The sequence below is a fragment of the Caretta caretta genome, chromosome 1, assembly GCF_965140235.1.
Source record: "Caretta caretta isolate rCarCar2 chromosome 1, rCarCar1.hap1, whole genome shotgun sequence".
Lineage (NCBI taxonomy): Eukaryota > Metazoa > Chordata > Testudines > Cheloniidae > Caretta > Caretta caretta.
The window spans coordinates 112,107,193-112,120,485 of record NC_134206.1 but is presented as its reverse complement, the minus strand read 5'-3'; the positions used below and the strand labels follow the sequence as shown (position 1 = coordinate 112,120,485).

Sequence of the window (13,293 nt, the reverse complement as noted above, 5' to 3'; positions counted from 1 at the left end):
CATAAGACCTTTTGCTATCTTTAACGTAATTCACTTCCTTTGTCTTTTCCTGGCAAGCCTTGACTGACTGTTTTTTCTATTTGGTTGCCACACCACTCATTAGGGGTTTTTTTTAAGTGGTTTTTAAACCACATCAGTGCTCTACAATATTAATTCTTTAAACCAAGGATTACTTAAGTTCTATCTGTGTCACACTGTTTGGAAGGTTGCAATACTGTCTCACATCAAACCTTATGCCATAATCTAAAACCTTTTAAAAAATGCTGTTTTGCTTAGTATTTTTTAGAAAATATGCAAAAAACATATCCATATGCAAATCAAAATATCAGAATACTTTACTAGCAATGTAACATGCAATTATGAAAGCCTAATGATATTAGATGAGGACTGTTAGTGAACAGAAGTTTGTTTACATTTAAAAATACTCTTATATTTAAATGTAATTTTTCTGATAGTTACAGAGGTATTAAAAAGGGAATTGTAAGAATAGATGGCTCAAGAGATAAACCCTCTTTTATTATCACTCACCTCTAGGTTAGTGGCATGAATTTGATGGACTATGTGGAAAAAAAATAGTTGCCTGAGGGCAATTCCTGTTGGCATTAAGTAGGTTCATTTTGTCTGTCTCAGAAGAGAAGGGGTGGAAAAGAAAAGGGAATGGAGACTGAAGGACCCTCTCACCCCTAAACAGGGTTGAATTGCAGGGAAACACTGATAGTGGTGCTCCCGGTGTACCTGTTTTATCAACAAACAGGTAACTTAATGAAAGGTACTTCACTGACAACACTCAGACTGAACAACAATTTCATTATTTTGTTTTTGTATTAAGCACAGCAGTGAAAAGCAGTTTTCATAACCTCTACTACAAGTATACAAAATGCCTGCATCACAAAATGCTTTTCAGCAAGATGGTGGCTTTTTGTTTTGTTGCACAGAACAAATGTCTGCAGATTCTCTTAAATCTAAAGCCTTTTTATAGTACAAGAGCTAATACTTCTATTCTAAACTTTCTATGTAAAAACAGTGACAGATGCACTGCAAACCCTATTTTAAATAAGATACAAAAAGAGGTCTTCATATCCCCTAATGCCATCTGTGGGATGTATGGCCTGCTTTATTTTTATTAGCAAGAACAAGGAAATATTCTATTACTCATACTTCCACATATAATATGAAACAAATATACTTACATCTTTTGCCATGTTACCTATGCCTAGAAATCAAGGCGCTTAAATGCTTGATGCCCACAGAAGGAAACAGGAACAGTGATGTTATTTTCTAAAAAGAAAGTCAAGACAACACCAGCTATAATAGTGAATTGCAGAAGTCTGTAAAAATGTAATTTATTAACTACAAGCATATATTCCTTTACTTTAGAACGTGTCTCGCAATATTTAAAAAGTTTTCTGGCATCATCAACTTACTCTCGGTGAACAGCCGCACAACCCCCACAGGGGAACGACCTCCCTGCAGCTCGGGGAAGCTGTCACAATTCGCCCCCTAGCTCCAGGGGCTTCCCCACCCCATATATACACGGAGGAGCCCAGCAGGGCGGCAGGCGGCCTGCGCTGGCAGTCTAAGCCCACACCGGGCCGGTCACGGTCCAGCTGTGCCCTCTGCAACATTACTCCCACCCCCCAGGCCAGGCCTCTGCATAGGAGTGGGGGCGCCTCTATGCCGGACCTGTCAGCTTCGCCACAGACACTAGGCCTCTGCGGCCAGCCCCCTGACAGCCCCCCGTACCCGGCGGCGGGCGCAGGCAGACGGGCCGCAGCTGCGATGGGAGGCGAAGGAGGACGCGGCGCCCCTGAGGCTCCTCACAGACGGGCAGCCCCAACAGCGCCTCAGACCCCCCCCCTCCCCTCCCCTCCCCTCCCCCCGCCGGGGGCCCGCCAGCCCGCCCAAGCTGGCGCGGGGCCGCGCGAGGCACTGGGCTCGCCTGACTCAGGGGCCGGAGGCACCATCTCCCCCACCCACCCCGGCAGATCCCGCGCCCCCTCCCCACGTCCCGCCCAAACCCATCCTCCGGCGCAGCAGCACCTCCCACCTGCCGAACGGTGCCTGCACCTGAGCGGCCGGCGGCGGACAGCAGCCTCCCTCCGTCCGTCCGTCCCCCGCCCGCCCCCACAGCGCCGCTCTGCGGAGACACGGCGGGGGGCGCCGACTGCACATGTGCAGCTCACGGGCCTCCAATGTCGGGGGGGAGGGGGCTCCGGGGCTGTCATTGGCCCCAGGCCCAATCGTGGGGTCTCGCTCCCGGCCGCCCCCCCCACGTGTCAGTCTCACTCTTCCTTGTCCCCGCGTCCCTCCCTTCTAACCCACCCCCCCTGCCCCGCCAGCCGCCCGCTCCCCGCACACCTGCGCAGGCTCCCCCCTCCCCTCGGAGGGCTCCCTGTGTGGGGGCGGGGGCGCAGCCGCCCCTCCCCGGCTCCGACACGCGGATGCGGCCCTAGAAAAATTTTTCCGTTGGCACAAAAAAAAAATTGAAACTTACACTTTTGTACGTCCCACCCGCGTGATGCTGCGCGATGACGTCACAAGGTGTAACGTGCCTCGCACAGGGCACACGCGGAGAGACCAGTGGTCCCTCCACCCGCCGTCCGTGAAAAGCGCATGCGCGGCTTTTTCGCGCCCATGGGTTCCCCGCCCTCCTCTGGGAACAAGTGCGCGGGAAGCACGGGCGCGAGAGCTGGCGGTTAGTCAGTGAAAAGCAGCCGTTGCGCTGTGGCACGTGGCGTTACTCGAGGGGGTGGCTGGGCCCGGGCTGTGTAAGCGCTGAGCTGTCTGCCTCCCACCTGTGGGCGTCAAGCAAAGGGAGACGAGATCAAGACTGTACAGTGACCCACCTGTGCTGATTATGGCTGGGTTGGGGCACTCAGCCCATATCCCCTTCTTCCCTGGCTGCAGGCGAGGGCTTGTTGCCCAGGTGCTGGGTCTTCAGGTGTCTTAGCAGACCGAGCCCCAGGTTCACTAGCAGAACATTTCTGTTGCCGTAATGATATTGCTGGGCACACTAATGGCAGAGCTCACTGTCAAAACAAAGCATGAGGGTGTTGTCTCATGTACGGGCTCTGCATCCATTGCAACAGCATTTTAGTAACCAGCCCTAACCAACCTCTGAATAATGCTCATGTTACTTCCTCCTCACCCACTGCCTCATGATTATCAGGGTAGGAGCACTTAGAATGCCCCATTTTAAACATGTAATTTTAAAGTAGTTTAAATTAGAGGGCATATTTGCTCCTCTGCAAGCTCTGCTGGTTGAAGCAGACACAGTGAGATACTGTACTCATGACAGCTATGACAGAATTGTACTGCATAGTAAGTTCTATAGCATGGTTTGTCGTCTTTTAAGACTCCTTTTTCTTCTCCACCATGCTAGGTTTTTAAAATTTAGAGAACTGTGATTTCATCAGAATAAACTATGACCTTTTTGCAAAATGGAGCATCCTTCGAATCTTCAAATCTAGAAGAATGAAGCAGTGACTCTAGAAAAAGGAGCTGGTACACAAATAAAACTGCTTTCAAAAATGTAAAAATCATGGTGTAAGGTTCAAAGACTTTGAAAAATGTTTTAGATTTTTGTGCAAGAGGAAGGCAGCAATTATTTAAGCAGCAAGTGACAGCTTAAAAGCAAAGAGGAAAAATATACGCTAGAGATTATTTTTGGACTGAGAATAACTGGTGACTGATTTATCCCCTTACAAAGAAAGAATAGGTAAGGAAAAAATATTTAGAGATAACATCTGTGCAAACTGGGAAAAGAGACCTAGCTCTAGAGGCTTTTAGATCATTGAGGGCAGCAGTAGTAGGATGTAGCATGAAACAGGTCTACTACCAGCTATGGCATGTCATCCTGCTTCTCTCCAAATGTTTGAGTCAGTTCTTTCTTGATCACAGTCAGCAAAGCAGTACCATCAAGAGAAAATATTTTTTGGTTGCTCAAATTCTTCTGTTGCAGGGGTTCTCAAACTTCATTGCACCGCTACCCCCTTCTGACAGCAAAAATTACTACACAACCCCAGAAGGGGGGACTGAAGCCTGAGCCCCGCCACCCGAGGCAAGGAGAGGAGGGGGGCAAAGCCCAAAGGCTTCAGCCCCAGACAAGCGTACTGTAACCTAGCCCTGACACCCAGTGTTGAAACCTGAGGCTGGGCTCAGGCGTGGGCTTGGGCTCCGGGCCCCAGCAACTCTAAGCCAGCCCTGGTGACCGCAGTGAAATGGGGTCCCGATCCACTTTGGGGTCCCGACCCAGAGTTTGAGAATCGCTGTTCTATTGACAGTTGTTATATAACCTTACCATATTAGTCATATCTTCCAGGCAGTCCAGTGCAGTTGCATAAACTACTTGTGAGGTAATTGGATTGACTATTCTAATGTGCTCTGAGGAGGTTTGGCACTTGTTTTATGTTGTGCTTTATGCCTGCTGCAGTGTTTAGGCAATGCTTTCCCCCCCCGAATTCTCCAGCTCCCATACTGGCATGTCCACACCTGAGTGGGCTTTTCTTTACCACTATGGTATCTGCCCCAGAGCTCCAGTGCTTGCTTCAGAGCACGAGTCTTGAGTGTTTCTCAGCACACTAATGCCTGACTCAGAGTGCTCCTGTGCTTTGCATTTCTCAGATATTTTGGAGCATCAGCACCTGGTTGTTCATGGTGCCAGAAATCTTTTAGTGTTGGCTTTTTCTATGCTCTGCCACTCAATTTTCTTTCAAGTATATTTTCAAAGGAGGAGAATAGGCCACTCAACTTCAAACTATGTCAGTGTGGCAAAACTATGTACAAAATAGCCTCTTTTCTTTGCATCATCTATCTCAAGAGTTGACCACAATATGCAGAAATGCCTGATTTGCCTGCAGAATGATGTCGCCTCATGCACTGAAGAAATATCCCAACTTGTGGCATTCCGATTAGACTCTGAAAGTCCAAGTGATGCAGGCACAGATTGCTTCAAAGGGTAAAGACTTGAAACTAAATTCTGTGTCAGCAAAGGATATTGAGTTCTCGAATTCAGTTATCACCCATATTAGAGCAGATCAAGACCCCCAATAAACCCAGTGGGGTAGCTTCATCACTGAAGTACCCTGTGCCAACATCAGCGAAGTTGATGACTCTGAGCCCAGGAGGGGCATGGGGCCAGGTGACACCTTCTGCCCAGGAAAGTGGACAGTGACTGGAGGAGGAGCTGGGTTGTGTGTCTGGCTAAGACTGCTGGAGGGGATTTCAGTTTTGGAGCTGGCTGGAGAAATGGAGGGAGACCCAGGACCGGGGTCTAGGCTCCCTGTCCCCCAAGATGGACCTGACTGAGGGGGTCCTGTTGTCTGTACCTACAAGCTCTGCTTTCAACTGTGTTCTTGTTGTCTAATAAACTTTCTGTTTTACTGGCTGACTGAGAGTCACAGTGAATCGCAGGAAGGGGAGAGTGCAGGGCCCTGACTCCCCCACATTCCATGACATGTGGATCTACGCTAATTTGATGAAGTAAACCTTCCAAACAAGAGGCTGAAGTAAAAAGGACCTCAGTGCAGCTGGGAGCATTTTTTTTTATTTTTATTTTTTTTTACTGGTGGATTCATCTGATGCCAAATAGATCTCCACAGAGGAGAAGCACCAAAACAGTGGCCCCACAGAGGATAATCCTATTTTCCATGGGCGGCAGGGTGACCCCCTGTCATAAATATAAAGGGAAGGGTAAACCCCTTTAAAATCCCTCCTGGCCAGAGGAAAAATCCTCTCACCTGTAAAGAGTTAAGAAGCTAAAGGTAACCTCGCTGGCACCTGACCAAAATGACCAATGAGGAGACAAGATACTTTCAAAAGCTGGGAGGAGGCAGAAAAACAAAGGGTCTGTGTCTGTCTGTGTGATGCTTTTGCTGGAGAGAGGACAGGAATAGAGTCTTAGAACTTTTAGTAAGTAATCTAGCTAGGTATGTGTTAGATTATAATTTCTTTAAATGGCTGAGAAAATAGCTGTGCTGAATAGAATGAATATTCCTGTCTGTGTGTCTTTTTTGTGACTTAAGGTTTTGCCTAGAGGGATTCTCTATGTTTTGAATCTAATTACCCTGTACGGTATTTACCATCCTGATTTTACAGAGATGATTCTTTTTTACTTCTATTAAAAATCTTCTTGTAAGAAAACTGAATGCTTTTTCATTGTTCTAAGATCCAAGGGTTTGGGTCTGTGGTCACCTATGCAAATTGGTGAGGATTTTTACCAAACCTTCCCCAGGAAGTGGGGTGCAATGGTTGGGAGGATTTTGGGGGGAAAGACGTTTCCAAACTACGTTTTTTCAGGAACCCAGATAAAGTTTGGTGGTGGCAGTGGAAGTCCAAGGGTAAAATAGTTTGTACCTTGGGGAAGTATTAACCTAAGCTGGTAAAAGTAAGCTTAGGAGGTTTTCATGCAGGTCCCCACATCTGTACCCTAGAGTTCAGAGTGGGGAAGGAACCTTGACAACCCCGCTTTGTGGAAGCAAGCCTGCCGGCCCTGCGCTCCGCCCCACATGCTGGAGCCCCGAAACTCTCCTCTCACTCTGTAAAAGGAAAAGCCCTGACTCTGAGGGGCCCTCGCAACAGGAGGAGCCCTGGCCCGCCCACCCCAGCCACACTGGGCAGAGCCGCTGGCACCCAGGAACCCAACACCCCCTCGAGCGCCAGGCCAAGCTACTGGTCCCTCCGCCCTGACGTCTCTTCCCTCCCCCGAGCCGCACCGAGCCACTGGCCTCCCCCAGCACCAGGCTGGCCCAAGCTGCCGACCTCCACCAGCTCTGGGCCAAGCTGCCAGCCTCAGCACTGGGCCGAGCCACCGGCCTCAGCACTGGGCTGGGCTTAGCCAAGCTGCCAGCCCCCGAGTGCCTGCCGGGCTGAGCCACCGGCCCACTTGCCAGAGCCAGGCAGTGCCACCTACCACCAGCTCCTCCCGCCCCTGACGACCCCGCCCGCTGAGCCACTGGCCCCAGCACCCGGCCAAGCCTGCTCAGTCCACTGGCCCTCCGCATTCCTCCTCACTCCCCCATCCGGAGGAGGAGGGACGCAGCGATCAGCGGGGATGGGAGGTGGTGTGGAATAGGAGGCGGCAGTGAGGGTCTCAGGGAAGGGCTGGGGCCACCATGGCCCAGGTATCCAGCAGCAGCTCCAGAGAAAGCAAGGCCTTCCCTGGTCTATTATACCCGCCGCCCATGCTATTTTCCCTAGTTCTTAGAGAAGTTAGCTAAGATAGCTGATTGAGTCAAGAACAGTCCAGGAATCTACAAGGTAAATAGTTGAGAGAGAGATCTGGGCTATTATAGGGTGTGTGTTCCCGATCCAAATATCTCTCAATTACCCTCTAGCCCCAAGAAATGTTTGCGAGGAAAATGGAAGATGTAGCTGATTCTTTGGGGAGATGTCTCAGGAAAGGATATACTTTTCACAACTGCTTTGGAAATTAGAGCAGCTATGTGAAGGAGTTGGCAAACCTTCCATTAACTAATCCAAGTTAGGAAATAAGGCTAAGATTTTTAAAGGAAATTAGACATTGCTGACCTTAGAGTTACAATGTCTAACTGATTTAGGAGCCTAAATATAATTTTCAAAAGTGCTTTTGACATTTTGGAGCCTAAAACTCATTGACAGTTAATAGGATTTTGGCTCCTATATGCCTAAATCCCTTTTGAAAATAAGATTTAGGCTCCTAAATGAGTTAGGCATTGCAACGCTGAGTAAAGTAACACCTTTTGGACCAGTTGGTGAAAGGTGGTGCAGCTCTGAAACACATTTGGACAATCTTTGGAAAGCCTGATGCTTTGATCTTTCAGCAAATGTCTTTGTTCTATCTAAATAAAAGTATAGCACTGTAAGGACATCTTGGTTCCCCTTCAGGAAGAATGTGGCTTGGGGGGAAAGAATGGTAAGTATATCATTTGATTTAGGTGAAAATCCTAAACTACTTTTGGGAGAAATTTAGGATGGGATCTAAGAGTGACCTCGTCTGTATGAAAAGTTTTATACAGTGGTCTAATCATGAGGGCTTGCAACTCCTTTATTCTGTGGATTGAGGTGATTACTACTAAGAATACTGTCTTCAAAGAGAGTTGCAGTAAAGAATTAGTAGTTAAGGGTTCAAACAGAGGACCCATTAATCCCTGGAGGACAGCATTTGTATCCTAGGGGGGATAAGGCTCTTATACTGGTCAGAAGTTTGACTATTGTTGGATGAGAAAAAATATTGTAGTTTTGAATAGGTGTGTGATGTGCTGATATGGCTGCTAGGTGAACCTGGAGTACACTAATAGAGAGACCCAAATTCTTAAGTGATAATATGTAGTTGAGGATATAAAAAAATTGCAGTATGAGTTGGAAACAGGTTATGTTAAGACAACCAGACTGAAAAGCTTTTCCATTTGGTAGCATAAGTAGATCTTGCCAAATCCTTTCTACTTTGTATTCAGATGTACTGCAGCCCTCTGGAACATATCTCTTCCAAATCAGTCAACAAGACCGCATCTAGGTATTGAGTTGCGGGGATGCTGGATCTGGATGCACAGACTTCCCATTGTCCTGTGAAATCATGTCCAGGGATAGTGGTATCACTATTCGGGGAGGATGTGTGGAAAAATGGTTATTTACCTTTTCTGTGGTTCTTCAAGATGTGTTGCACACGTCTATTCCATGTTAGGTGTGTTCACATCCAGTGTTTCAAAGCTGGAGATTTTCCCCATAGCAGTAGCTGTCAGGGCAATGCATGCACCTGGTGTCTGCAGAAGGTGGAGCCACTCTGACCCCCCTTCAGTTCTTTTGCACTGGAATACAGAATGAATTAAACATAGAAGCAGATAAGGAAAGTGGATTGTGGAATGGACATGTGCAACACATGCTCATTCATTCTGTTCTCAAAGGAGACAAACAGCTGAAGAAATGTACAGAATGGCTTACTGCTACCTAAGATGAAGGCCAGGGCTCTACTCATCTAAAATATGGAGTCTCTCTTCATCCTCATGATTACGTGTCTTGAGGAAGAGAGATTGTAAGTACACTTTTTGGCTGAGGTGAAAGGTGGATAGAGTCTATCTATACCCTTTAAAAATCTAATAGTCATGGGATTAGAAAACACCAATCTACCCCCTATCAGAGGGTGGAAAACTGAAACTGCAGCCAGGTGAACCCTCAGGGAACTAACTGAGAGACCTTGTTTGTTCAGGGACAACAAATATTCCAGGATATCATGGAGTTAAGTCTGCAAGGAAAGGATGCCTCATTGCTAAGACTAGATGGAGAAACACGTTCATTTAATAAAGTAATGTATCCTGTAGAAGGTTTTCTGCTGTTTGTTACGAATTATTCCAGTTAGGACACGTACAGTTCGTTTCTAGGCTGAGGCAACCAAATAAAGACAAACTGCAGAGTATCTCAAAGTTTGTGGGTTTATTACGCTTGAGTGTAGTACCGCTCTGTTAAGCAGAACGGGACCCCGATTACAGGTTACACAAAGATTATATACTGTTATATACTGTTGGCAAAATATCCTGCCTGTGTGCCTCGGGGGTCCTAAACCAATAAACAGGCCTTCTCCTTACCAATCCCCTGCAGCCACCTTCCCCATGCAAAAAAGCTGAAGTGGCAACTATTTCAGGCTTGTCAGCTGGTTCCTGTCTCCTTTGTTTCCCTTATCTTGAAACTGTCCTGCTGTCCACCTTGAAGGATCCTTCCTTGGTACGTGATGTGCTCGCTTCTAGTTAATGGCCGAGAGGAAACCCAAAACGGAGTCACATATGCTAACTAGGTTGATTTCTCCTAACATGTTCAGTAAAATATTTTGAACTACCACAGAGCAATCTGCTTCCTGAGGGAGGCAAGCAAGCAACTCCACCACTTCAAGGAAGAAAGAAATCTTGCAGGTACATGAATTAGCACGTCCAGCAAGTGTCTTGATGAATGGTACACAGACTTCAACCACCCATACATGCACAAGAGGTCGAGTATGGCATGCTGAGTACATGCCTGCAAACCGCCATATGTTCTAGGAGTCTTAGGCAGTTTCTTACTTTCATCAGAGAGATGGGCCTGCAGGGCATTGCATAAGTCCAGAATCTCTTCCAACCTAGACTGGGGCAAATAAGTTGCTACTGTATTTGAACTGAGGACAATTCCAGTAAACTCGATCAGCTGAACAGGTTACAGGATTGACTTGCCCTTGTTGATAATCAGGCCTAAGGCACTGGATTTGTCTGATGATGTCCTCTGTCTGTTGCTTGGAGCAGCCTCAAATCAATCCTTCTGAGGTCAGCAACCACTATTGTCATGCATTTTGTGAAGACCCTGGCGGCTGATGACGGGCCAAAGGGGAGGACTATACATTGATAATGAGCATTTGCATCCGTGAAACTAGGGAATCTTTTGTGGCCTAGGTAGATAGTCACATGAAAATAAGCATCTTTCAACTTAAGGGAAACACACCCAACATTGTGATCCAGGGAAGTAATAACAGGAGCTAGGAAAACTATGCAAAACTTTATATTTTTTAATGTATTTGTTTGTTTTGTAGATCTAGGTAGGATAGGCCTCAGATCTCCTTTGGACTTTGGCATGAAGAAATGATGAGAGTAAAACCCCTTTCCCCAATGTTGCAGAGGCACTTCATCTATGGCTCTCAACTTGAGAAGATGCTGTATTTGTTGCTTGAGAACAGCCTTGTGAGATTGGCCCTTGAAAAAGGGACAAAGAAGGGGTGGGTGGAAGGAAGGAATTCAGAGAAAGTGCAGAGTATAATCCAGTAGTGTTTAGAATCCATTGGTGTATTGTAACAAGGCTCCAAGCACTGAGGAACAACTGTTCCAAAAGGGAGGAGGAGGACAAGGTAGATCTGGATAGATTGATATGCTGATCTTGACCAAAGAATCAAATGGACTGCTTCAGGGTGGACGGTTGTTTAGACACAGCCAATGCAGGAGGAGGAGGTGGTGGTGGACTCCTTTGAGACTCATCCCACCTTTTAGCTTATTCAGGCTGTCTTGTGGGATAGAATGTCTGCTTCTGTTGGAATTGAGAATGGCATTGTTTTCTCTTTGAAGATGGAATGTAGATGCCCAAAGGTAGCCCTAGAATCCTTGAGGGAACGCAGGGCTTTGTCTGTCTTCCCAGAAAAGGGGTTAGTTTTCTCAAAAAGTAGAGTTTTTTATTTATTTTTTATTTATTTTATTTTTATTGTTTGTTGGACTTCCATAGACATACAGGAAAATTGCAACCAAGAGGAGTGGCACTTAGTGACTGCAATTGCCATCACTCTGGCTGCTGAATCTGCCACATCAAAGGCTACTTGGAAGGATGTTCTCTCCACCAGATGACCTATATGGACATTTCCTGGAACTCCTCCTTGGATTCCTCTGGTATTCTATCCAGGAAGTTGGATAGTGCATGCCAGTTGAAGAAATCATACCTAGCCAACAGTGCTTGATGGTTGGCTCTACAAATTTGTAGCCCTGAAGTTAAAATAAATCTTTCTACCAAATATGTCCAGCTTTTTCAAGTCTTTATCCTTGGGGTAGACTTTGAATGCCCCTCTTAAGTCTTTTCATTCACTGCAGTGAGCATCAAGGATCTTGGGAGTTGGGAGAGTAAAAATGTTCATGACCCTCTGATGAGACCTGGTATCTGCACTCTGTTCTCTTAGCCATACGAGGCATAACGAGGGAGTTTGCTGGAGAAACTTTATAGATTCCAGTATAATAAGGCTCATTAATGGGTAATGCTACGGTGACAATCAGAATCCAGCACCCCAAGCAGAGAACAGAAGGCCTGATCCCCAAAGAGTAAGCAATTGAATCAACTAGTTGTATGCAATGTTACTGTGTATAAAATATGTTGAGTAAAGGCTTTAATGAAAGATTGTAATGTTCTGAACTTGATGGTCATTATAAAATATTGTGACAAAGTTCCTCCTCTGCCTTGGTGTGTCCTGCGCTTATTGGTGGATTTGCTTACCTGCCGTTCACTCAGCTAACCTAATCACTGGCCAGCCTGGGGAAAAGGAAGGAGTCTCTGCTGGTCCACCTAGTGGGTCAGGGATCAGGCCAGGGACCTTCCCCTCTGGTGAGATCCACAGTCCAGGTCAACTCCTCCTGTATCTAATAGGGAGTTGGGAGGATGGGGGGAACCCAGGCCCGCCCTCTACTCCGGGTTTCAGCCCAGGGTCCCCTGTGGATCACAGCTGTCCACAGTGTTTCATGTAATGCCTGTGTGATAGCTACAACTCCCTGGGCTACTTCCCCATGGCCTCCTCCCAACACCTTCTGTATCCTCACCACAGGACCTTCCTCCTGATGCCAGATAGCGTTTGTACTCCTCAGTCCTCCAGCAGCATGCCCTCTCACTCTCAGCTCCTTGCTCACCCCTCACTGACTGAAGTGAGGCCCTTTTAAAAAGAAGGTGCCCTGATTAGCCTGCCTGTCTTAGTTGATTCTAACAGCTTCTTAATTGGCTCCAGGTGTCCTAATTAGCCTGTCTGCCTTAATTGGTTCCAGCAATTTCCTCATTGTTCTGGAACTGCCCCTATTCCCTTACCCAGGGAAAAGGGACCTGATTAACTTGGGGCTAATATATCTGCCTTCTATCACTCTCCTGTAGCCATCTGGGCTAACCCTGTCACATATTCCTCCCCCCTCAACACCATGGGGTTCGGCAACTTGGGATGTCAGGCAGTGTACCTGTGATGAGCCATTTGCATTGCCATGGTGGCTTCCAGCCTAGTGTTGCATGGTGAACTGAAAAGGTTGTAGGGACAGGAACCATCTGGTGACCCTTGGGTTCTTCTCTTTATTTTGCTGCATCCACTGGAGGGGTGCATGGTCGGTCACAAGGGTAAACTATTGTCCCAGCAGGTAATAACGTAGTGTTTCCATGGCCCATTTCACAGCAAGTCACTCTCTCTCAACCACTGCATACTTCTGCTCTCTCAGGAGGAGTTTCCTGCTGAGGTAGAATATCGGGTGTTCTTCGTTTCCAACCATCTGTGATAGGACAGCTCCCAATCCTACTTCAGAAGCATCTGTCTGTAAAATGAACTCTTTGTTGAAGTCTGGGGCTACAAGCACAGGGTTACTGCAGAAGGCTGTCTGTAGATCTATGAATGCTTTCTCTCTGGCATCTGTCGACTCTGCACTCTGGGCTTTTATCGGGTCCGTCAGGGGACTTGCTCTGGTGGCGAAATGGGGAATAAATCGCCAGTAGTACCCCACCACACCCAGGAATGCCCGGACTTGCTTTTTCCAATTCAGCCGGGGCCAATTTTGGATAGCCTCCAGTTTGTTTAGTTGG

At 47.1% G+C, this 13,293-nt stretch overlaps 1 protein-coding gene across 6 annotated transcripts in view; it reads right to left on the bottom strand.

Annotated features, from left to right (window-relative positions):
- The window catches only part of TFDP1 (transcription factor Dp-1), a 101,092-nt gene extending 98,507 nt beyond the window's left edge, over nt 1–2,585 (bottom strand). The window contains exons 1-2 of one of the 6 annotated variants that reach the window (XM_048856025.2): nt 2,495–2,585; nt 1,191–1,278 (exon numbers count right to left, since the gene is read on the bottom strand). In XM_048856025.2, the coding sequence (XP_048711982.1) occupies nt 1,191–1,202 (12 nt within the window). In that variant the 5' untranslated portion in view covers nt 1,203–1,278; nt 2,495–2,585. The other 5 variants (XM_048856006.2, XM_075129987.1, XM_048856016.2 and 2 more) reach the window with 5 other exon arrangements.
- Nucleotides 2,586–13,293: the final 10,708 nt, after the last annotated feature.